Genomic DNA, 24458 nt, shown 5'->3' on the forward strand with positions numbered 1-24458 from the left:
GGTAGTACAATAGTGATACTGATAGTAATAGTGGACTGAACAATCCATGCGTTGGTCTCTCATCCCTTAGTAGCATGGTAACTAATAGCAAAAATAATTATTAAATCATAGAGCACCATTATAGTTAGTAAATCATAGAACACCATCATAGTAACCATATTAATCATAGAACATTATCATGGTCACCAACAAAAATATATTGAAATCATAGAACTACCAACAAAAACATAAAGTACTAGTCAACAATACATAAAATGTTAGTCACAAAAACATAAGTTCCACAAACTATATAAAGTCTACGAAACATTCCATCAACAACCCTTCATATAGTTCTACCTCCACCATGTTACCATTCCATCATACTCCTCCACACCCACCCCCAAAATTCCATCATGTTCCACCCACCACCCAGCATTCTCCCATACCAACCACAATCCTATAATTACTTATGATCAATACTACTCGGGTCAAAACCCTTACATAACTTGCATTTACCACACTTGTATTACAGACTTTGGGATACATGATCTTCATCTTCTTCGCGCTTATTATTAACTCGAGAACGTCCTGCAAGCCTCTTAAGAAGTTAGTGGAAAAACCGTTGTCGCTTCTTACCAAATTTTATAATAAGGAATCAATATGCAAGAATTTAGTTTAAGTATTTAAAAAAATATATAACTAGTACCCTTGACCATTCATTTTGATATAGAATAAGATGGATGAAATTCACGTATGTAACTTGATATTGGCATACGGTGTAGTACTTGCTACAGAACTTGTGACATGTTTTAAAGTAAATTAAAATTTGTTGATATTAAAGTATATAAAACAAAAGTTTAAAGTAGGGTAAATTCATATTGTACCCATGGTAGCCTTTCATTTTTAATGGTACACATTGCATGCACATACAACAACCCACAAATTTGTCATTCTAAGCACAGGTAGGTGTTTCCTTCTAAGTTAACATACCACATTTGATCAGGATCGCTTTCCACAAAAAATATGAGGTGTTAAACCTCACACTAGATAATTGTGAATTACATTTAAATGGGCTTGCAATACTGTATGTGGACGCAGGAGCAATCCATTGAATCCAAACCCAACCTCGATTGATTTGATCTTACACTTCTGTATGATGTTCATCAACATGAAATGATATTTTTCTACATAGCAATGTCATTAGAAGATCTCAAATTTGTAAAATCCAATTGTTGAACGACTTTGGTGTGTTATTATGACTCCATTCTCACTTAGAATTAGTGCCATACAATGCCATGTACTGATGTTCAGCTCCAATATTGTTCATCCAATGAAAAGCAAACTTTGATGCCTCCTTTAAGGCGGACATATACCCTTCAAATTATGATACCCTCCAAGCATTAACAACCCCATATACTAAATTTTGCAGATGATTTTCGTCGAAGTTCTTGTACATATGAGGCATACATAATCTATGTTTTTATCCTCTACAAAATTTTTCAACTATATTATAGGGGTCAAGGTCTCAAACAAACTTGTCTAATTTTCCTCACTTTCAGACCTTATGATGTAAATACTTATGGGGAAAAGATCATTATTTTCATCAAGTGAAGTTACATATAGTAATTCCCTTCAAAAAATACCATCAATAAAAATAATGGGCTGACAACCTATCCTGAAACCTTGCAAAGAAGCTCGAAATGCCAAACATATAGACTTGAATCTTCTATCATTGATGCTAACTCCATACCATGGTTACTAATCAATACCTGACTACATAATTCTGTAGGACTCATAATAGTTTCCATATATCAACTCCAAAGCAATTTCTCTAGCCTTCCATGTAGTCCAGTAACTGATCAAAATCCCAAATTTCTGCATCACATCTACAATAATGTGTTTTGGCTTGTATGACTTCAAATGAGTTTGAAGGGTTTGTCGTATGAATTGAGAAACACATTTAGCTCTCGCATTCTTTTGGAATTGAGTTATAGTATTCTCATAAGTGTGGATGAGGTGCATTTTACGAATCTTAAATGTGTGTCCTTCAGTAAACCAAGAAGATGCACGACATTTCCAATCGCACAATGGTGCATTCACACAGACCGTTGTGACTATAATTCTCAATCTTCACCAACTTATATTAGAAATGATTTTGAATTACGAACGCTCTTAGATGATCCCTATAAGTTTGTGCATATGAAAACTCCACAACTTCGTCGTCTTCATCATCATCACAAATTGAATAGATCTATCAGCATTTTCAATTCCAAAGAACTCGTAATCTTTATCTAACCCTTCATTTTTTTTCTTTTTTGACATGTACTTATGTATCAGGGGTCTTTTCTCTTGTAAGAGGTGGAATTTCGTCCTTCGTTTCTACATCCTTCTCTATGAATGCGTGACTAAGATCAACAAATGATATTCGAGATGGTCTACCTTGAGCTCAATGTGGTGCACATACAAAAGAACTACGACCTCATATCCTATGAGAAGAAGATGAAGTCAGTGGACTAGGAAACTCTTTAGGATCATATGCTGAAGATGTAGCTCCAGTAGATTGGTCAGGATATGTGGGTGCTAGAGGAGTGCAGACCTCAAATTATAGTTCCCCTATCCACCTGTGACTGAAACTTCCCTAACATCTTTCATTAAATCCCTGTCACCTTCAATGTTGTATGATTGACATCTTTCGTTCAGATATTGATTGTTGATTGTACAATCGTTATGAAACTTACATAAATCTTGGACATCTTTTACTAGGTCGAGTCTGAAAATATGTTTCTCTTCCACCCACATAATCATTACTCTTATACTTCTCGATCCTAGCATATTGAGAAAATCTACCCTGATAATGCATGACAATATCAACAACAGTGTGTGACATGACTGTTTCAAAAAAATAGTAGCATTTCTTAACTAATTTCGGACAATTGACCCAAATCAAAACATAGGAATATAAGTTCTAAACCCTAACAAATGAGCATAAAAAAATAAAAAATAAAAAATTTAAGCCCTACATACATGAGATCAGTGTGTGTTGAAAACGATGGTTCGTGGTGTTGAAAACAATGAAAATTTCTTGATGATTTTGAGAGAATGGCTTGAAGACTTGAAAGACAATGAGAATGATTTCAAGACTTGAAAACGATGACAATGGATTGAATCAGATGAGTCGAGCATGAGTTCTAACGATATTGGGGGTTTAGGGTTTCCAAAATATCTTCCATTTACGATTAGGTTTTCTGTTTGATTCAGAGTGGTGATGAGAGTAATTGAAGAAAATCAATTGAAAAAAGCATTTCTTACAAGTTTTAATAGTCCAGCTGGTAAAATCCTTCTTTTTAAACCCCAATCACCTTTAGACAAGTTTTAAGGTAACTAACATACCTTTTTAACCTCTTTTAACTTACCTATGTTTTTGAAAAGACTGGGTTTTTTTTTTTTTTTTCCAGATATCAATACTAGGATCCATGATGCATAATGATACTAAACTCCAATGACAATTCGAAGATCTAGGATTTGAATTGACGTTATTTAATTGATTCCTCCAACATTGACTCATTGTGGGTGAGATTAGAGCAAAATTAGAGAAAGAATTCCAAATGAACAAATTCAAACTTGAAAAATATCTATCTGATTCTTGAAAACTTTCAGTTAGCACTACAAGCTAAACAGACTTGTTTATATCATACCATACCTCTATTTTTTTTTTCCATCTCCTTGAGACTTTGTAAACAAGATTCTCTGGATGCCTCCTCCGATATACTCTGAAAGGTGTGGTCGTGATGTCCTCATCACGCACACTTTTCCCAAGTACCATATCTCGAGCTGAAGCTCCCTCCTCCATTCTGCTGTGCATACTTCAGTATAGCTGCACGGGCACAAGCATCCCAGTTCCTCGCTATCTCTTTAAGTGAAACGGGCTTTGAAAGGACGCTAAGGGCTTTATGGAACCACAACTTTGCACTCACTAATAGATCTTCATACTCCTTACTGTCACAACAAAAAATGAACAAATTTTCATGCCAAAAAGGGATTTTTAAATGGTCCTGTCTCATGAAAAAAAAACTGAGACTGTCTCGACCAATACTTTCTAAAACATTCTGAGACAAAAAAAAAAAAAACATTCCTGAATCATTTAAATTTTCATAGTCAATGTTGGGATCCGATGGCCGAGACAGTCTGAGATGGCACAAAACTTTATACCATGATAAAGGAAATGTTAACCAACCAACTACTCCAAAAGACCGATCTGTTGGAGTGGGGGAGAAATATGAATATAAGAGGGTCACGGGGCACCCGAGAGTGGAGGAAAATATACACTCAACACTCCCCCTCACCCACAAAGGTGGAAAGAACTGAATCCATGACCTATACAAACTTAGCACTCAAATACCATGTTAACCAACCAACTACTCCAAAAGACCGATCCGTTGGAGAGGGGGAGAACTATGAATATAAGAGGGTCACGAGGCTTAACTGGGGTATGACACACCTGAAAGTTTAGGAAAATATACAGTCAGCAGGAAACAACTTAGTGGGTCACACACCATGCACTCGAATGAAACAGAGCCATGGATATAGAAAAATAAAAAATTGGGAAATCCCAGTTGACTGGGATCCAAGAATCCATGGTAAAGAATTACGCAATGCAGATCTTGAGATCCAAGAGTTACAGTTTTAAAGGAAAAACCCCATTCTCAAATGATTACCTGATAGTCCAATTTTCCGTTGGTTCAACAGGTGAGTTATCTAAGAGTATAGGGGAACACTTCGGATATTCCGTGGAAACGAGCAACCACACACTTAGAACTGGAAACTGCTTTACCATAGAAGGAAGTAAAGAAATAAATGAACAAAAAGAAAGAATAATTAGTTTGTTATGATCACCACAAACTCAAGCTTGAAGGTTCACAAAGCTCACCATTTGAGCCAATGATCTGAAGGAACACCTGACAATTGTTCCTTGACCACCTTCAGCTATAGCTGCTGTAAGATCCCCTTCTTCATCACTAATATTCACCACCGTATTGATTAGCTGCTGGTTTATCTCTTTGATGTCTTTCAACAGTTCATTATTAACCTGCAACAGGGGACACCCATAATTTCCCCACAACATATGGAATAATCTCACCAAAAGAAAATGATGAAGAAAGTTAAGGGGACAAAAAACCATATTTGCGCTATGATCTGGAAAATAGGGAAAAAGATTAAGAGCCAACATCAAAACCAGAACCTTACTCTACATGGCATAGTTCTATGATATGGTATGTCATAAGGGTGTCAATGGGTACCCAATTACTTGACATACCTGAAACCGATTAGTTGGTTTTGGGTCTACCATTATTTTCCCAATCATTTTTGGGTCCGGTTTTGGGGAGCTATCCTAAGGACCCGATAAGAATCGGTTCTCATTCGGGTATCCGATGGCTACCCAACTAGTAAATTTATCTTATCTTATTTATAAATTTGTGATGAAATTAGTATTGAAGTAAATGTACTTAAACTAAAATTAAAATATAAAGAGAATGTGAAGTGTTTAATTTTTACCTTTTCTCCACATGAACATGCATTAATTTTCCACATATTATATAACTCCAACAACAAATAAATGATCCATACCAAAACTTTCCATGATTTTATTCTCAAAAGTTTGATTTGCTTGAAGAATTCTTTGTAGATCTTAACCTTCAATTGAGTGATTAGACGTTCTCAACAACATATTATTCAACTTCAACAACAAATAAATTATCTGCACCACAATTTTCTAGGATTTTGTTCTTAAAAATTTTGGTTGGCTTGAAGAATTCATATAACCTTCAATTGAGGAATTACAAGTTAAATTGCGACGTTTATAAATAATTGTAAAATTTATCGGATATTGACCTTTTTTTCTTATTCAAATAAACATTAACTATCTTAATGGGTACCCGGTGGGTACTCAAAGGGTATCTGGTATTTGTAGGGCCAGTTTTGGTTCCAAGGATATCATTCCTAAAACCAAAACCAATAAGAACCGGAACCGAGATTTTATTTAGGCTCCGATTCTGGGTATATGTGGAACCAACCCCGTTGACACCCCTAGTCTATCACACATGGCCAGACCTTGTCCAATCAGTTACTTAAATAAGTCATCCTCCCTTCCTATTCAGTAGACATTGCACACAAGCAAATATATAGCCTCCAATAAGAATACAAATAAATAACAACTCTACATATTGATTTATAATTTATGACACATGCAGACATTACTTTGGACAACAAATATTTTCATAACTACATATATGTGTAAAACTGTATATATAAATATTTATTATTGATTATTAATTTCTTGAAATGACAATCATTGGCACTATGGTGAGATTTTTGACTCTCAAACTGTTAAGGAGGTTTTTGACCCACTTTTAGGAGTTTGGCCTCAACAAGTAGGCTTATTTCCCTGTTGTTAGCATGTTATGCTGTAGTTTCCTATTCAACTTGATTTGACTCTTGTTGAATTGAGTGGGATCATTTTATTGTTGAATAATGTTGGACATCAAAGGAAAGGAGCTGGCCCTTGAAGGGTAAGGGGAATAATTTTTTTCACTACTTATTCTCTTGGGCCATTTCGGGTGTGATTGATTATTTCGATCCTATCTTCGCTCACTTGGAAGGGAAGTTAAGAAGGTTCACTCATGTGGGCCCGTATTGAAGGATCAACATCAGTCCCTTCTTCCTCGTATCAATCATTCACAAGCCACATAGGTACATAAGATAACATGCCATTGCTCTTCATGCATTAAAAACAAATTCCTTAAATATTAAGAATGAATCTCAGGCCTTCTACCAAAAGATAAGCACATAGAGTAAAGAACTTCAATGCTTAGCATATTATATCACAAACTTAGCAATGTACCTGGACTCTAGGCCTCTTAATCCTAGACTGGTTTTGAGTTGACTCCAGTTCATGTACCTCGAGACCAGCTGAATGCTTGAATCTATTATTCATGCTGTCATCTGATGATACAGCATTCACGGGCACTTCGCTGGAGTTGAAATGACACTTCTCTGTAGCCTCCAAATTCCCATCAAAAGTAGCTCTATGTCCATTACCAAGTGTTGAGCCTCCCATCCTATCAGCAGTATGGATAGCTAAACCAAAGTCATGGATTGAGGCACTTAGTGATTTAGCTGAGACTGATTTTACCTATAAAAGTTTCAATGGTATTAGTATTGTAACCATGCGAAAGCATATACCAAAAAAAGAGCAACACAAAGCATGGCTTCAAATCTTGTCCAAGACCAAGATGACTCGCCCGAGTCATCTCCGTATTGTCTATGAATGAGACAGACTGACATGGTGTACCAACTGTGCCATATCTCGTGAGATTAACAATATGACTCAGCAGAGTCAACCGGGATTTTGTATATTTTATTTGAAATAATTACTTTTTAGTATTTAAATTCATATTATCTTAAACAAAATGTGATTTCATAATTAAACATCTTCTAATCTAATTTATTTTATAAAAAAATATAATTATTTTCATACATATATATGGGGAATGCTAACGTCCAAGACCTTATGGGGATGTTAGCATTGTCCACCACTTTATTTTCCAATAATACCTCTATTCATTTTGTCTTTTAATGAAAAAAATAGGGGTATGTTGATCTTTTTCACAATAAATGCTTGTTTGCATTAATTGCCAAATCATTTATTGCAACAAGACATTTAATTCTAAAGATTAAATGCCCTTAGCATTTGTTATTTGAGAGAAGTATTTATTATGTAAAAAGACTAATATACCATTGTCTTTTTCACTAAAAGACAAAATGGGTAAGGGTATTATTGAAAAAAAAAAGTGTTGGAGAATGCTAACATCCCCATTTGGTCTTGGACGTTAGCATTCCCTATATATATATATATGAATAAATAATTGGAAATCAAGATAAATGGTTTATCTTGTCCGAGACAACTCGGTCTCGTCCATGAACAAGACAAGACATCAAACCAAGTTTAAAAACCATGAGACAAAGATGCCTAATAATGATATACTTAACCAACCACTTTAATTAAGCGTTCTATAGGTTGCTCAGCCTGCTCTGTTTTACTTGGCTTGGCAGACATGATTGCCGAAGTGGTACCCTCATTGCATGCTGGACTAGCAAACTCCTCAAGTAAGGAAGAGGTTGACATCTCGGGTGTGTCAAGGACAAGAGACTGGGTTTGGGATGATGTAATGTCTCCTTCTGTCTGATCAACATTTCCTGCACTTGAATGCTTAAAAACACGAGAAATATGTTGTTCAGGGTCGTCTGGTAGAGGGGATGAGACCATTGTATTTATTATGTTTGGTTGTACCGCTGGAGTCCCCAAATGGGTTGATAAAGAAGGCATGGAACCATGCTGCAAGCTTGAGACAGAAGTCGGTTGCACTTGAGGTTGTGGCCCGGGATCACCACCCTGCCGAAACCCATTGTGCAGACATACATCAAAAACAGCTGTGACCTTCTTCTCAAACGTATCCAAATATTCCTTAAAATCCTCCTTTGGAATATTAATCTCGGACCTATGTAAGATCCAAATGAAGTATTCCAAATGGAAGCGATATTTTTTGACGTTGAATTGAAGTTGTTCCGGCATTGCTATCTGTACAAAACATAACAATATACAATCAATAATCAATATCAATAAAATAAAAAAAGCAAGCACAAATAATCAAAATGAGAAGGCAACAAGAATTACAAACCGCTAACTTATGATGTATTTGTTTTTCTTTAGTAGTTGGATCACACTACAAGAAAAACAAAGGCCGGAAAAAGGAAAAGAATAAGTACCTGTTGTAATCTGACAAACTTCATGTGTAATGTGGTCAGAACGGGCAAGTACATTTCCTTCATTAATTTAAACTGCAAAGAAAATTAAAGAATTTATGCATGGTAATTAATTTCAAATCTTAACTTGCCAGTATGAAAGTATGCAAGTGCAACATACAACAGTATCATGGACGATTGCAAGGGTTCCAATAGCAAAGATCCATGTTATTAGAGACTCCTTTGAGTGGAACAAATAAGTAGGATTCTCAATGAGGTTTCATATCAAAAGGTGATAGTGCACAGTCCATTGGACCCATGCTCAAATCCACTTGTTAGCTGAATACATCAGGCCATAAAGAACTTCGGGTAGGATGAAAACTAAGAAAGATCACAATTTCCTTTTATCTTAGCTTCCACAAAAGCACTATCTCCACTCATGCAGTTTACAATGAAATATTGATGCAAGTGGTGATCATGCCTTATATTGTAAGGTTTATTGTAATTTTCATGTAGTATGTTGAGTACTTAAGGGTAATTTAGTAATATTACTTTTTTTTTTCTAGTTTTTAGTTCAAATGAAGGGAGTTTTGGATATTAAGTTTTGTGAGAACACCTCTTGACAGAGAGAGCTAGGGCTTGTGAACCCCTTTACTTAGTATTTTGTCTCTAATCCTCTCTATTCTCTTTCATTTTAATTTGTGTGTTCTTCTCCGATCTTTCCATTTACTTCATTTGGTATCAAAGCCATACTTGAATCCATGATTTCGATGGGTTCTCATGACAGCAAGATGAGGACGAGGAGGTAGAGATGTTCCTGAAAGAAATCCACAAAGAGATGAAGAAATCAAGGCATTGAGAAGGCAAGTTGAGTGATTAACTCACCAATTGAATCGTTATGGTCTTTGTGAGTAACATGAGGATAGTCGTGCTTCCGAAGGTGACGAAAACCCTTTCTACAACCGTGCTCCGTGTGATGAGTTGGTTGAGAAGGGATTTGAAGCTCAAATGTTCCAAATTGGACGTGGTAGAGATCATGGAATTGAGGCCAATATACCGGATTTTCATGGGTGTCTACATCCTGATGAGTTTCTTGAATGGGTAAGTTTCGTAGAGAAATTCTTTGATTTCGAAGACAATCCGGAATTTGTGAAAGTGAAATTAGTTGCTACCAAATTGAGGGGTTATGCATCAATTTGGTGGGATGATGTTCAAAATACACGAATCCGATCGGGAAAGGGAAAGATTACAACATGGGAGAAAAAGAAGTCTAAATTGAGAGCGCAATTTCTATTGGTGGATAATGCACAAACTCTATTTCGAAGGTTTCAAAATCTACCGAGGAATTTTACCAACTTTCAACAAGGTGTAGCTTGAATGAAAGCAAAAAACATTTGGTTGCTCGTTATGTTAATGACCTTCACTAACCAATCCAAGAGAAATTGGGTTTGCAAAATATTTGGAAGGTGTTGGATGCCTATCAATTGGCTTTCAAAGTAGAAGCCCTATTGAATCGTGCAAAGGGTTGGAAGACTTTGGCGGAAAATAACTCTTACAAGACGTATGAAAGAGGAGTACCAAGTGTTCAAGGAATGCACCAATGAACTGTGGAAGTTGGGGAGCATCCAACTTTACAACAAAGAGGGTTAGTGGTAATATTGGTGCTTCTTCAAGTCGTCCCACGCAAAAAATTGGATTGGCCATAGATCGTATGAGTGTCCAAAGCGTTGAGCCGAAAACTTGGTCATTTAAATGAAGAAAGTGATGGGAGTGATGAGCATATGGATTTTGATGGAGTACTAATTTATAAAGGAGAAGGCCATGATGTGTTTGAAGAAATTACCGGACTAGATGAAGGTGAGAGTCTTGTCATTCGCAAGGTATTGTCCACTCGAGTGGCTGAAGAAGATTGGTTACAGACTAGCATCTTTTGTACACGGTGGACATATGGTGGGAAGGTGTGCAATGTCATTATAGATGGTGGAAGCGTTGAAAATTTGGTCTCATAAGAGATGGTGGACAAACATCAATTGAAGTTGGAGAATCATCCTAGCCTTACAAAATCTCATGGTTCAAAAAGGGCAATGCGATAAATGTTTCTAACAGATGTTTGGTTTCTTTTAGCATTGGAAATTCATATAAAGATGAAATATGGTGTGATGTGGTACCCATGGATGCTTGTAAAAAAAATTCATTTTGTTATTGGAGAGACCATGGCAATATGATAGAAAGTCCAACCATGATGGGGAAAAGAACACCTATACATTTTGGAAAGATGGGGAGAAGGTGACTCTTGGCCCATTAAAAGATGAATTTGCACCCAAGTCTTCTAAAGAAAAGGGTAGCAACTTTCTCTCAGTTGGTGAGTTCATGCATGATAGTTTGGAAAGTAAGGTGGTGTACATGTTGGTGCTTAAAGAAGAAATGAAAACTACTATGATCTCAAAGAAATTAGAACCTTTAATGAGCGAGTTTGTGGACATTATGTCAGAAGAATTACCGAATGGGTAACCTATGAGAGACCTCCAACATCACATTGATCTCATTTCGAGTTCATGTTTGTCAAATCAAGCGTACTATTGTATGAGCCCAAGAGAACATGAAGAATTGCATAAGCAAGTGAATGAGCTATTGAAGAAGGGATTAATAAGAGAAAGTATAAGCCCTTATGTTGTACTGGCTTTATTGACTCCTAAGAAGGGTGGTTCATGGCGTATGTGTATATAGTTGGTCATCAACATAATAACAATCAAATATCGATTTCCTATTCCATGGTTAGATTATATGTTGGCCAGTTCAATACTCTTGACTAAAATTGATTTGAGTAGTGGATGTTTTTGCCTTTGATAGGCTTTCTTAATGTGCCATCCGTTCGGGTTTTTTCTCCATCGTTTTTTGTCTTTGGAGAGTTGCAACAGCAACTACAAGGACTATAGGATCTTGGAATAGTACCTAGGGTGCCTTTGGAAACCTACTACAGTAGCTACAAAGCCTGTGGAGGCTTGCAGCAACAGCAGCAATGTGGGTCCCTCACCTAGGGTGCCTTTGGGACTCTACTACAGCAGCTACAAAGCCTGTGGAGGCTTGCAACAGCAGCAACCACCTACAACAGCCCTGTGGGTCCCTTTAAAAGACTATGACAACACCTACAAAGCATGAGGAGGCTTGCAACAGGAGCAGCTAACTTCAGTAGAACCTGTAGGTGCTGTTGGAGGCCACGGCAACAACAACATAGCCTATGGAGGCTTGCAACAGCAGCACATAGGTTCAGGAGCACTTGTAGATGCCTTTGGAGGCCAGCGGCAGCAAGAGCATAGCCTAGGGAAGCTTGCAACTGCAACATCTAGGTCCAACAACACCTGTAGGTGTCTTTCAAGGCCTATAGCAGCATCTATATAGCCTAGGAAGGCTTACGACAACACCTAGGGTGCCCATAAAGTTCTGTGTTTCTTGGTATTGTGAGTTTCTTCTTTAGACTGTCCTTCAAACAAAAGTAATAACTTCGGAACAAGCAATTACGACTTCCGCCACAATTCTTGGGTCTAATTCTTGAACCCAACGTATTACCACTGCCCTTCTCAATGACTGGAACTTTCAACCATGGTCTCAATTTGGGAGTTTTTATCTAGGTAATATACAGAAATCTGGATGGCTCTCTGGCACCATTACAAAATCACACCTTACTGATCCCAAATTTGAATTATGGGAGATCGACAACTGCACTAACCTTAGGTGGCTATTCAACTCCATGGAGCAGCTCATCTATACCATGTTCATGTACCATGAAACTATCTCATCTTTGTGGTCCGCACTTACTCAGACATATGCACATGCCAGAAATGACTCGAGGATTTATGGGCTATATCGAGACATTGCCTAGGCTACCTAAGGGACTCAGAGTGTAGCGGATTACTTTGGATTTCTTCAATCACGTTGGGAGGAACTTTCTCATTATGAGTTTATGGCTGAATTGTCTTCAGAAGCAGCCAATTATGTGGTTAAGAAAATTGCTCAACATCGGACCTACCAGTTTCTTCTTATGGGTCTACGACCTCAATTTAAGGCCCTTCGGACACAGATTCTCAACATCACTCCTTTACCTTCTTTATTTGAGGTTTTTGCGACCATTGATAGTAATGAGCATCGTCGTCGTATTGTTCCTTCTCAGACTCAGGTTTCCGACATACTTTCTGTTCCAAATACAAATTAGATGGCCTTAGCTCTCAATTTGAGTTTCTCTAACTCTCATACCCTTGGATCAAGGAGTCATGGCCCTGACAGCCGTGGCCATGGTAAATGGAGTGACCTTACTTGCAGTGATTGTGGGAAGACTAGCCATGAGAAAGCTTACTACTTTCAACTCTATCCTTATCTGATACCACGATCTCCTTCCACTCCATCTTTAAGATAATCTATTCCTCGTGCCACTACAGTGGAGTTATCATCCACTCATCTCACTGATCCTCCTTCACTTGGTACGATTGACTTGCAATAGTTACATACTCAGATTGCCATTATTGTCCAAGATTAAATTCATGCTCACACTCACTCCTGTTTGATTGTGGTCTTAGTTACTACGCCTTCAAGTACATCATCTGTTTTTCATGTCACTCAGTCTAGCTCTGCTCCTCTGACATGGGTTATTGATTCTGGTGCCTCTGATCACATGATCGGTGAGTCTAGCCATTTTACCTATTCTAGTATTCTTACCACTCATTGAGAGGTTTACTTTGCTGATGGATCTCTTATACTTATCCACAATAAGAGCATTATCCCCTTATCTTCTAGGATTTCACTAGATTTCGTGTTTCATGTTCCTCACCTATTCTTTAATCTTTTGTCTGTAAGTAGTATTACTAAATCTCTAAATTGTTCAGTTACTTTTTTTTCCCACTCACTGTATTTTTTAGGACCTAAAATCGATGAAGATTTTTGGCAAGGGGTATGAGAGGGATGGGCTATACTTGTTTGGATCTCAGCCTACTTCCATTTTGACTTCTGTGCTTCTTTCCTTTAGGAATCACATGTTTTCGTCTTAGATTCTAGATTTATGGCATACTCACTTAGGACATGTCAATTTTCAGCACTTATGTTATTTATTTCATGCTTTAAAAACTATTTGTAGTGGACATAAATTTCAATGCTTTGTATGTGAACTTTTTAAACACACATGTACTTCTTATATTCCTCGTATGCATCAATTTAATGCAATATTTGATTTAGTTTATTCTGATGTGTAGGGGTCTTCCCCTATTACTGTTTTGATGGTCATAGAAATTATGTTACATTTCTTAATGCTGAAAAATCTCCAAGGCTTATTTTAGGAAAATAGGACATTCTTGATTATTTTTTGTTTTTCTTAACTTTCTAGAATATTCTTGTAATCTTCTACAATAGGATAGTTTTCTAGAATGTTCTTGTATATTCTTATAATCTTCTACAATAAGATAGTTTCTAGAATATTCTTGTATATTCTTATAATCTTTTACAATAGGATAGTTTCTAGAATATTCTTGTAATCTTCTACAATAAGATAGTTTTCTAGAATATTCTTGTAATAGGATAGTTGGTCTATAAATACCCTATTAGGGCATTTGTAATAGATATACAAGAATTCTCAATAAATTTAGTTTCCTACATGGTATCAGAGCCTTAGGTTCATATCCTAGGAATCGATTTTTTTTTTTTTCTCTTTTTTGCCATCTTGTTCGTTGTTCATCTGATTTTACCCTCCCTTTATTTTTTTCCTTGTGATCTTTGCTAAATTCACGATGTCAGAAGAGTCAGGAGCCACCAATCAGTCTGTGATGGTGACACTTCATGGGAGACCACAAAACTTTTCTAGTAGAAATGGGGGAAGATCAAGAAATTGGCAACAGAATTGGCAACAAAAGTTACATGCTAATCTGGCACGAACCGGCAGTGATGGCTCGGATGCTCAAGAGAATTCTAATAGCAAGGAGATCAACAAAGAAGACATTGAATGGCTAAGATCACTTCTCAACTCCTTGGGGAAACCATCGGGTATGTGTTCATTTGCACATTCAGGTATGGTTTCTTCTTCTCATGCCTTTAGTGTCTCGGATAGTAATTATTTCGACTCTTGGATCATTGATTCAGGAGCAACCGACCATATGACTCATTGCTCCTTTATATTCTCCACATATAGTCCATGTTCTAGTAACATAAAAATTACATTGGCCGATGGGTCACTTGCTACTGTAGCAGGTCAAGGAGATATTCACATAAGTCCTTCATTAATTCTGAAAAATGTTTTGCACGTTCCAAAACTTACAATAAATCTAGTCTCTGTCCAAAATCTTACAAAAGATTTGAATTGTAGCTTGACCTTTTCATCCACCTCTTGTATTTTTCAAGACCAAGTTACGGGGATAACGATTGGGCATGCTAAGGAAAGCAGTGGCCTCTATTGCCTTGATGTGCAGAATAAAAATAAGAGTTGTAGGATTGACAATCCATCTTCCTTATTGTCAGATACAAGATCTCCAATAAAAGACCAGATTTGACTTTATCACCTTCAGTTTGGACATCCTTCCTTTAGGACTTTAAGTGTCATGTTTCCTTCCTTATTTAAAAATATTGATATTCGTGAATTTCATTGTGACATTTGTGAGTTTGCCAAACACAAACGAGTTTCTTTTCCTTTGAGTAATAAAAAATCCTCATTTCCTTTTCAATTAATCCATAGTGACATTTGGGGACCGTCAAGAATTTCAAATATTTCAGGGGCTAAATGGTTTGTCACGTTTATTGACGACTGTACTCGTGTCACATGGGTTTTTTTGCTAAAACAAAAATCTGATGTTTGTACGGTTCTCCCTATCTTTCATGCACAATCCTAAGAGTATACACTTGCAAGCCGTATACCGCATCCTCCAATACTTAAAAGGTAGTCCAGGTAAGGGAATTTTATTTAAAAAGGGAGCAAACTTGCGTTTGGAAGCATACACAAACTCAGATTATGCAGGGTCCATGGTGGATAGAAGATCGACATCCGGTTATTGTACATTTCTAGGAGGAAATCTAGTTACATGGAGAAGTAAAAAACAACCGGTTATAGCAAGATCAAGTGTAGAGGCAGAGTTTCGGGCAATGGCACAAGGAATTTGTGAACTTCTGTGGATCAAAATAATTCTGGAAGATCTTAAAATCACCTGGGATAGTCCAATGAGATTGTATTGTGATAACAAGTCAGCCATCAATATTGCTCATAATCCAGTGCAACATGATCGTACAAAACATGTGGAAGTGGATCGACATTTCATAAAGGAAAAACTAGACAGTGGTTTAATTTGCACCCCATACGTTTCAACAGAAGGGCAACTGGCAGACGTTCTAACGAAAGGATTACCTGGAACCACATTTCAAAAGGTCATTGGCAAACTGGGAATGGAAAGCATATATTCACCAGCTTGAGGGGGAGTGCTGAAAAATCTCCAAGGCTTATTTTAGGAAAATAGGACATTCTTGATTATTTTTTGTTTTTCTTAACTTTCTAGAATATTCTTGTAATCTTCTACAATAGGATAGTTTTCTAGAATGTTCTTGTATATTCTTATAATCTTCTACAATAGGATAGTTTCTAGAATATTCTTGTATATTCTTATAATCTTTTACAATAGGATAGTTTCTAGAATATTCTTGTAATCTTCTACAATAAGATAGTTTTCTAGAATATTCTTGTAATAGGATAGTTGGTCTATAAATACCCTATTAGGGCATTTGTAATAGATATACAAGAATTCTCAATAAATTCAGTTTCCTACAATTAATAACTATTTTCGATGTATTAGGATTTATCTGATGCATTCTCATTTTAAGGTGCTTCCTATTTTTGTCAATTTTCTTAAAATGATTTAAACTCAGTATAATACTACAATTAAATCTCTTAAGTCTAATAAGGGGAACAGGGTAATATATATCTGATGGGATTCGCTCCCATCTTTATGAGCATGGTATTCTTCACCAGTTTACTTGTCCTTATACTCTTGAACAGAACAGGGTGGCGGAATGTAAAAATCACCACCTCATGAACATTGTTCGGTGTCTTTCCTGAAAAATGCATGTTCCTAAGGCATATTGGAATATGGTAGTCCTCATTGCGGCTTTTCTTATTAACCGCGTCCCGAGTCGCACCTTAGAGGGACAAGTGCCTTTTCATATCCTTCAACCTGGTAGTATACTTTTCCCCATTATACCTCGAGTCTTTGGGTGCACGTGCTTTGTTCAGGACAGAATCCTTAATCGCATCAAATTGGATGACAAACCTATTCAATGTGTTTTTTTAGGTTACTCCTCTATGTCAAAAGGGTATTGGTGTTATGATTCAGTTTCCTACTGTGTAATATACTTTCTTGATGTTACTTTCTTTGAAAATGATTCCTACTTTAATGCCACATGTACTTTGTAGGACCCGTCTCGTATATTGTTGTCTTTTCCAGTTTTTTCTCCATCTTCGCCAACGCTTCACGTTTACACTCATTGCCCTTGTCTGTCTCCACCTTTGCCATCCTCCTCCTTGGATTCAGGTATATCCTCTCCTACCTATACACATATACCTGTCCTTATCCCTTCTATTTCTGACTCTCACTTACCTATTGTTATTCGCAAAGGTAATCGGAGGTGTATAATTGATCATCCTATTACCTAGTTTCTTTTCTATTAAGATTTTTCGTCCTCTTAGCAGGCATACCTTGCCGCCATTGATTCTATTAGCGTTCCTCGATCTGTATTAGAGGCTTTGCGAGACCCTCAATAGACTAGAGCTATGACTAATGAAATTGATGTTTTGCAGAAAAATAATACCTGGGAGCTTGTTACCCTTCCATCTGAGGAGCAGACCGTTGGTTGTAAATAGGTTTTCATTGTAAAATATCTCGTTGATGGGACTGTTGATCGATATAAGGTATGCCTTGTTGCTAAAAGATTTGCACAAACTCTTGAAAAGGATTTTGGTGACTCGTTTGTTCCGGTTGCAAAACTTTCTGCTGTTCGACTTCTTATCTCTTGAGCAACATGTCACTCCTGGCCACTTCGCCAACTTGATGTGAAAAATGCATTTCTGAATGGTGATTTGATTAAGGTTGTTTATATGGACCCCCCTTTTAGGTTTCGTCTTCATGGGGAGTATTGAAGGAAGGTATGCCGCCTTCTTAAATCTCTGTATGGCCTGAAATGATCCCTACGAGCCTGGTTTCAACGTTTTTATGAGATTATTTTATCTATGGATTTTTTAGATGCCACTCAGATCATACCTGCTATTTTCGTCGAGGAGTGGATGATCGTTATACTATTGTCTTGGTTTATATGGATGATATTATTGTGACTAATGATGATGCACAATGGATTGATGAAATTAATATAATATTGGATTGTGTTTTGAGGTTAAGGACTTAGATCCTCTTAAGTACTTCTTGGGGATAGAAGTGGCATGTTCTCACCGTGGTATTTCATTATTTCAATGTAAATACACATTGGATCTTCTTCAGGACACGAAGATGCTTGGTTGTGGTCCTGTTTCTTCTTATATGGATCAGAGTCATCGTTTTCATGCTGACTCTGGTGATCTTTTATCAGATCCTACTTCTTATCAAAAACTTGTAGGTCGTCTGATTTATCTGACTAACACTAGACCGGACTTGTCCTTTGCAATTAGTATGGTCAGTCAGCACATGCATACTCCACGTACTTCTCACCTTGATGCCATTTATCGTATTCTTTGATACTTGAAGTCCTCTCCTAGTTTCGGGTTTTTATACTTTTCCACTGCTAAGCTGCATTTGTCGTGTTTTACAAATGCTGATTATGTTGGTTCTCTTACAGATAGGAAATCTACCTCTAGTTTCTGTACTTTTTATAGTGATAACCTTATCTTGTGGAAGAGTAAGAAACAAAATGTGATTTCTCATTCTTCTGTTGAAACTGAATATTGTTATATGACCCTTTCCATATGTGAGTTGATTTGATTTCGGTCTTTGCTGACAAAGTTGGGATTTCCTATTTCCGATTCTTCTACTTTATTCAGTGACAACAAGTCTGCTATCATGCTTGCTTCTGACTCAATTCTTCACGAAAGAACTAAGCATATCGAGGTTGATGTTGACTTTCTGAGGGAGAAAGTTCGATTTGGTGATCTTCAAACAGTCTTCGTACCACTTCACATCAGCTTGACGACATGCTTACGAAGTCTGTTGGTCCTTCTATCACTAATTCTCACCCTGTCAAGCTGGGTTTACTTGATATATTTCCCCCAGCTTTAGGAGGAGTATTGGAAATAATCTAGTATTATTTTAGTCCTAGTTGTTTAGTAATAGTTTTTATTCTTTTATTTCTTGTAAGGGCTTTTTTGACTTTTAACACTTTTATTATTATAAATTCCTGCCAAGCTCTCAGATTGAGACTTGACAATTATTATTCTCAATTTTTCTTAAGGTAACTTCGGATGTATCAAGGTTGATGAAAGTAAGGTGAAGACTATTGTCAATTGGCTGATTCCTAAGAGTATTAGTAAAGTTCGAAGTTTTCTTGAGTTGGCTACATTCTATAAAAGGTTCATTCAAAACTTTAGCTCATTGATTTCAACAATCACCGCTTGCCTAAAGAAAGGGTCCTTCCAATGTACTAAGGAGGGGGATACAAGATTCAAATTGGAGAAATAAAAGATGTTAGAGAGGCTCCTATGCTTGCTTTACTGGATTTTGATGAAGTGTTTGAAGTCGATTGTGATGCTTCACATGTGGGGATTGGAGCCGTGTTGAGCCAAGAAGGACATCCTATTGCCTTTTTGAGTGATAATTAAATGAAACAAGGCGAAGGTATTCTACATATGATGTGGAATTTTATGCCATTATTCAAGCATTGACGCAAAGTCGCGGATGCACTAGGTCGAAGGATAATGCTACTTGGCACCTTGGCTTTGAAGGTTGTTGGTTTTGATTGCCTTAAAGATCTATATGAGGACGATGCCTACTTTGGTCCAATCGTGAAAAATTGCAAGAATGGGGTATGTGGTGACTATGTATTGCACGATGGGTTCCTTTTCAAGGGGTTTGGACTATGTGTTCTAGATTGCTCACTTCGACAAGCTATTATTGTGGAGCTTCACAGTGGGGGAATTGGTGGTCACTTTGGGCAAGACAAGACAATGGTCGCAGTAATAGAAAAATACTATTGGCCAAAGATGCGATGAGATGTGACGCAGTATGTTGAACGATGCCGGATTTGTCAAGCTTCAAAGGGTCACATGCAAAACAAGCGGCTCTACACACCATTGCTGATTCCTATGTCTCCTTGGGTTGATATTAGTATGGATTTTGTATTAGGGCTGCCTAGGGCCCAACGAGGTATGGATTCTATCTTCATTGTTGTTCATCTTTTCTCAAAGATGGCTTATTTTATTGCTTGCAAGAAGACTAGGAATGCTACACACATTGCTAATTTGTTCTTTAAAGAAATTGTTCTCTTGCATGGCATACCAAACTCTATTACTTCAGATCGAAACTCAAAACTCTAAAGCCATTTTTGGAGAAGCTTGCGGAAAAAGATTGGTACTACTTTGCAATATAGTAGTGCATATCACCCTCAAATGGATGACTAAACCGAGATGTAAATAGAAGCCTTGGAAACTTGTTGAGGAGCATTTTGGAGACAGACCATAACAATGGGACTTGAATTTACCGTAAGCTGAGTTTGCATTCAATAGCTCAAGAAATCATTCTACCAGGAAGAGTCCTTTTGAAATAGTTTATGGAAAGGCTCCAAAGCATGACCTAGATTTGTCTCCTTTGCCAATTGTGGGTGAGACAAATAAGGATGCGGAAGAAATAGTGATGAATATGCATGAAATCCATGAACAAGTAAGAGGAAAGTTATGAGAAGTACAAAGCGGATGCGGATACACATAGGCGTTCCAAGGTGTTAGCGGAAGGAGACTTGGTCATGGTGTAAGGAGCTGTTTCCAACCGGCACTTATAACAAGTTAAAACCAAAGAAAGTTGGCCCATGTAAAGTGTTGAAGAAAGTCAATGACAGTGCATATCGGGTTGAGCTAGCGGTAGGTTTAGACATCTCTCCCGCTTTCAATATGGCTATTTGAATTTTGTGAAGGAATTGAAGAAGAAAACTTTAGGGCAAGTTTCTCCCCAACCCAGGGGGGACGATGCAAGTGGTGGTCATGACTTATTTTGTAAGGTTATTTTAATTTTCAGGTAGTATGTTGGGTACTTAAAGGTAGTTTAGTTTCTTTACTTCTTTTTAGTTAAATCTCTACAAAAAGGGTGAGTTGGGTAGAACGAAGGGACTTTTGGATATTATGTTTTGTGAGAACACCTCTTGCTATAGTGTGCTAGGTCTTGTAAACCCCTCTACCTAGTATTTTGTCTCTAATCCTCCTTGTTCTCTTTCATTTTAATTTGTGTGTTCTTCTCCAATCTTTCCATTTGCTTAAACTATCGAATCACTGTAAAAAGATAAATGCAAATAATTGGGAAGATAGGTGACATGGGTGCATATGTAACCAAGCTCTTCAAGTTTAGGTGCTATGTTGCATCAATATGTGAACAAATTGTTCTATAGTTGAAAATAAGATCGGTATCATATTGAATGTAAATTTAGAATAAAATGATTATCCTTATATAATAAAAGAGAGCTTCTATGCCACACAAACTCTTGCTAACACCACCCCAATATGTCTGCTAACTCTTGTTGATATGCATGTGAATTGGGGTGGCGTTAGCAAAAGTTGGCATGACAATAGAATCTCTCTGTATAAAATCTACCTGTTAAAATGAGAATACATGTTTGGTATATTTAATGTTATATTTGATACAGAGAAGATTTTAGATGGACATTTAGAAGTCAATTATATATGTAGGTGCAACTCAATATCTTTCAATAAGGAAAGGAAAGAAAAGAAATTCAGAAGTGATAACAAGATTCCATGGAGTGTCAGAACAAATCTAACACTGAAAATTCTTTTTGATAGGTGGAAAAAATTCAGTAGATCAAGCACAAATATCTCCAAAATAAGGTGTGGCCCACTTTGAGCTAATCATCATCAAGCCTAATCCCAAACTATTAGGGTTGGCTAACGAAACTTATTCTCCATTCAGTTCTATTAATGTAGGAATTGGCAAAGGTTCTACACAGGCTGCACAATTTGAAAGGTACTACAAAGTAGTTCTTAAATTATGAAGAGCATGGGTTTCTCAATGAATTCTGTACTGATAAAAAAGAAAAGAAACTATGAAAGGGCATGATATACCTAGTATTTCAGGTTAGACATAACTGTTAGGACATGATATTTGGCGGAATAAATTTCACAGATAAATCTCTAGATGTCTAACCAAAGTGCAGAGAAAACCAGACCATATAAAATAAGCAGGCATACACCATTCAAGAGATATTGGTTCAGCTCCATAGTAATGTGATGCATATCACAAAGAAACAAAGACTATGGAATGGGGCATAGATAATTAACAACAGTATAAATGGATAAAGATTCCAAAATAAAGAAGTGTTCAGCACTCACCTTTTTATAGACCTCATCATGCTCATCAACAATGCTTAAATGTCTTGTTGGAGTTGGAAGTATGGAATCCATTGAAGCTACAAAAGGAAAAAAATAATAATAAATTAAAAAAATTATATGGAAACTTCTCAAAGTAGACCAGTTTGTTTTCCCAAGTAAAGGGGGGGGGGGGGGGGGGGGGGGGAGGAGAGAGAGACTACCTATTTGTAAAAAATGAGAAATCTAACCACTAATAATTAATAATTGTTCATAGACACATAATTTGCATAATCTGAGAGAGAATTTTTTTTTGAAAAGAACTCCATGAAGAAGGATAAGGAGACAAGAAGTAAGTTAAAAAGAGCTAATCTCCTGTACTTTGGCTGTAAAGAAAATTGATAAAGGACCATGACATAATACAAGGGACAGAACTAAGGAACTGAAGAATAAATCATTCAGGTGTAGTGGCATTGCATACATGATGAGGCCTCAGGATGCACTTTTTGCAACGGAAATAGTTGCTTCTGCTGCTCAATTACATTCTGAGATTGAAGCAAGGCACATGATGTTTGAATTCTCTGATTTGTATCTCTTTGTATTAAGTCTGGCCCAAATGGTTCTTGCAATTGTGTTGGCTGTGAGTGAAGTTGAGACATGAGTTTTTGCTGTGATGATTGTGGTTGTGATTCCTGCCCCTGTGCCGATAACAATGTTGATGATGTTGGCCTTGTCTGTTGTTGCTGATGCAGACAAGGCATTGATTGCTGATGCGGCTGCATGTTTGAGAGGCTAGGTTGGGGTCCAAGCATTAGCTGCTGCTGCAGCTGTAGTCCAGACACATTACTTTGATACCCCAACCACCGTGGCCTAGCAACACAATTCATCTGACACACTAGCTGTTTCTGTTGCTGCAGCATCTTTGACATATTATTTGTTTGGCCTAACGACTGCCGTGGTTTGTGTTGGTGTTGCTGCTGATGATGATCCCTGTCTGACACGCTGTTAAGCTGCACAAGTAGTTGATTCTGTTGCACGTTTGTTTCATCTGGTTGTGTCCTCATTATTGATAAAAACGACTGCTGAGTCACTTGTGTCAACTGTTGTGCAGAAAACGGTTGATTTTGTTGATAAATGCTTCCCTGGGCATGCTGATGAATATACTGCCGTGCATTCTGAGACTGGAGATGGTGGTGTGGCCCATGCGGCCTCAGTGGATTGGAAAACATACTTGACGGTACACATTGTCCCACAGAATTACAAAATGAGTTCGGTGAAATTCCAGACACATTTGGCACACTAGTCTGGGTCACATTGTTCACAGATGACAGTACAGATGGACAACTAGGACATTGTACTCCAGCAGATGCATTGGCATTTTGAATGTGATGGGATAACGGTCGCTGCTGCCCTTGAGAGAAATGACCCATGGAAATCGGTAGTGATATCCCTTTGTTGCACTGTTGGGACTGCATTCCATAAGATACTACTTGGAATAGGTGACCAAAGAAAACACGTTAGATGCATAAATAGATTTCTGAAATTAGTAAAATAAATTTTTTTTCTCTTAAAATCAAATAAGAAAATCAAGAACAGCAAGAAAACTATGAGTAAATACATGGTGTTTTTGTTCTTCTTGGAGGCACGCACAAAATCTTCATTGTGGGGAAATAAAATAGATCCATTTTTTCATGGAAAAACATAAATAGAAGTTTCAGATACAGTGACCATTGAAAACAAGAGAAAGACTGTGTAATCATCATTATCATCAAAACCTTGCCCAATATATCCACACAGACATTGCAGTAATAGGAAAGCATACTGTTGGAGTTTCTGTTTTCAATGTGTGACAGCACCTAGGGCTGCTTTTCTGATTGTGTGACAGCCCCATGGGCCCTTTTACAATTCTTTTAGTATTTGCAACAGCCCCAACGGGCTTTTTATGTAATGGGGTGGGCCCCACATGCTAATTGTTGTGATTAGGTTTTAATATAATAGAGGAGAGGCTGAACCCTACGACTGATTGAGTTTTCGGCTCTCTCTCTCTTCTTCCCCTCAATCTTCTCTTTCTTCTTTTCTTCTATTTGATCTAGGCTGTTTGAGTTTGTACTTGGTATTAGGGCATTTTTTTTTTTTTTTTTTTTTTTGGGGGGGG

At 37.2% G+C, this 24458-nt stretch overlaps 1 protein-coding gene and 1 long non-coding RNA gene across 6 annotated transcripts in view; one reads left to right on the top strand and one right to left on the bottom strand.

Annotated features, from left to right (window-relative positions):
• Positions 1-191: 191 nt before the first annotated feature.
• Positions 192-24458, bottom strand: part of LOC147387750 (mediator of RNA polymerase II transcription subunit 15a-like) — a 33352-nt gene continuing 9085 nt past the window's right edge. For 2 of the 5 annotated variants that reach the window (XM_086420336.1, XM_086420339.1), the window contains 9 exons: positions 22785-23789; positions 22328-22404; positions 8803-8874; positions 8030-8614; positions 6878-7168; positions 4907-5065; positions 4695-4801; positions 3680-3975; positions 194-567 (listed from right to left, as the gene is read on the bottom strand). In XM_086420336.1, the coding sequence (XP_086276462.1) occupies positions 3777-3975; positions 4695-4801; positions 4907-5065; positions 6878-7168; positions 8030-8614; positions 8803-8874; positions 22328-22404; positions 22785-23789 (2495 nt within the window). In that variant the 3' untranslated portion in view covers positions 194-567; positions 3680-3776. Of the gene's footprint in view, positions 568-3679; positions 3976-4694; positions 4802-4906; positions 5066-6877; positions 7169-8029; positions 8615-8802; positions 8875-22327; positions 22405-22784; positions 23793-24458 lie in introns of all 5 variants that reach the window. The other 3 variants (XM_086420337.1, XM_086420335.1, XM_086420338.1) reach the window with 3 other exon arrangements.
• LOC147387751 (uncharacterized) lies at positions 9376-23555 on the top strand. Its single transcript, XR_015171174.1, has 3 exons — positions 9376-21962; positions 23056-23321; positions 23415-23555. It is a non-coding gene; the product is annotated as an uncharacterized LOC147387751 (long non-coding RNA).

This window comes from Akebia trifoliata, chromosome 13 (assembly GCF_017979445.1).
Source record: "Akebia trifoliata isolate Shusen 1 chromosome 13, ASM1797944v1, whole genome shotgun sequence".
In the NCBI taxonomy this organism is placed as follows: domain Eukaryota; kingdom Viridiplantae; phylum Streptophyta; class Magnoliopsida; order Ranunculales; family Lardizabalaceae; genus Akebia; species Akebia trifoliata.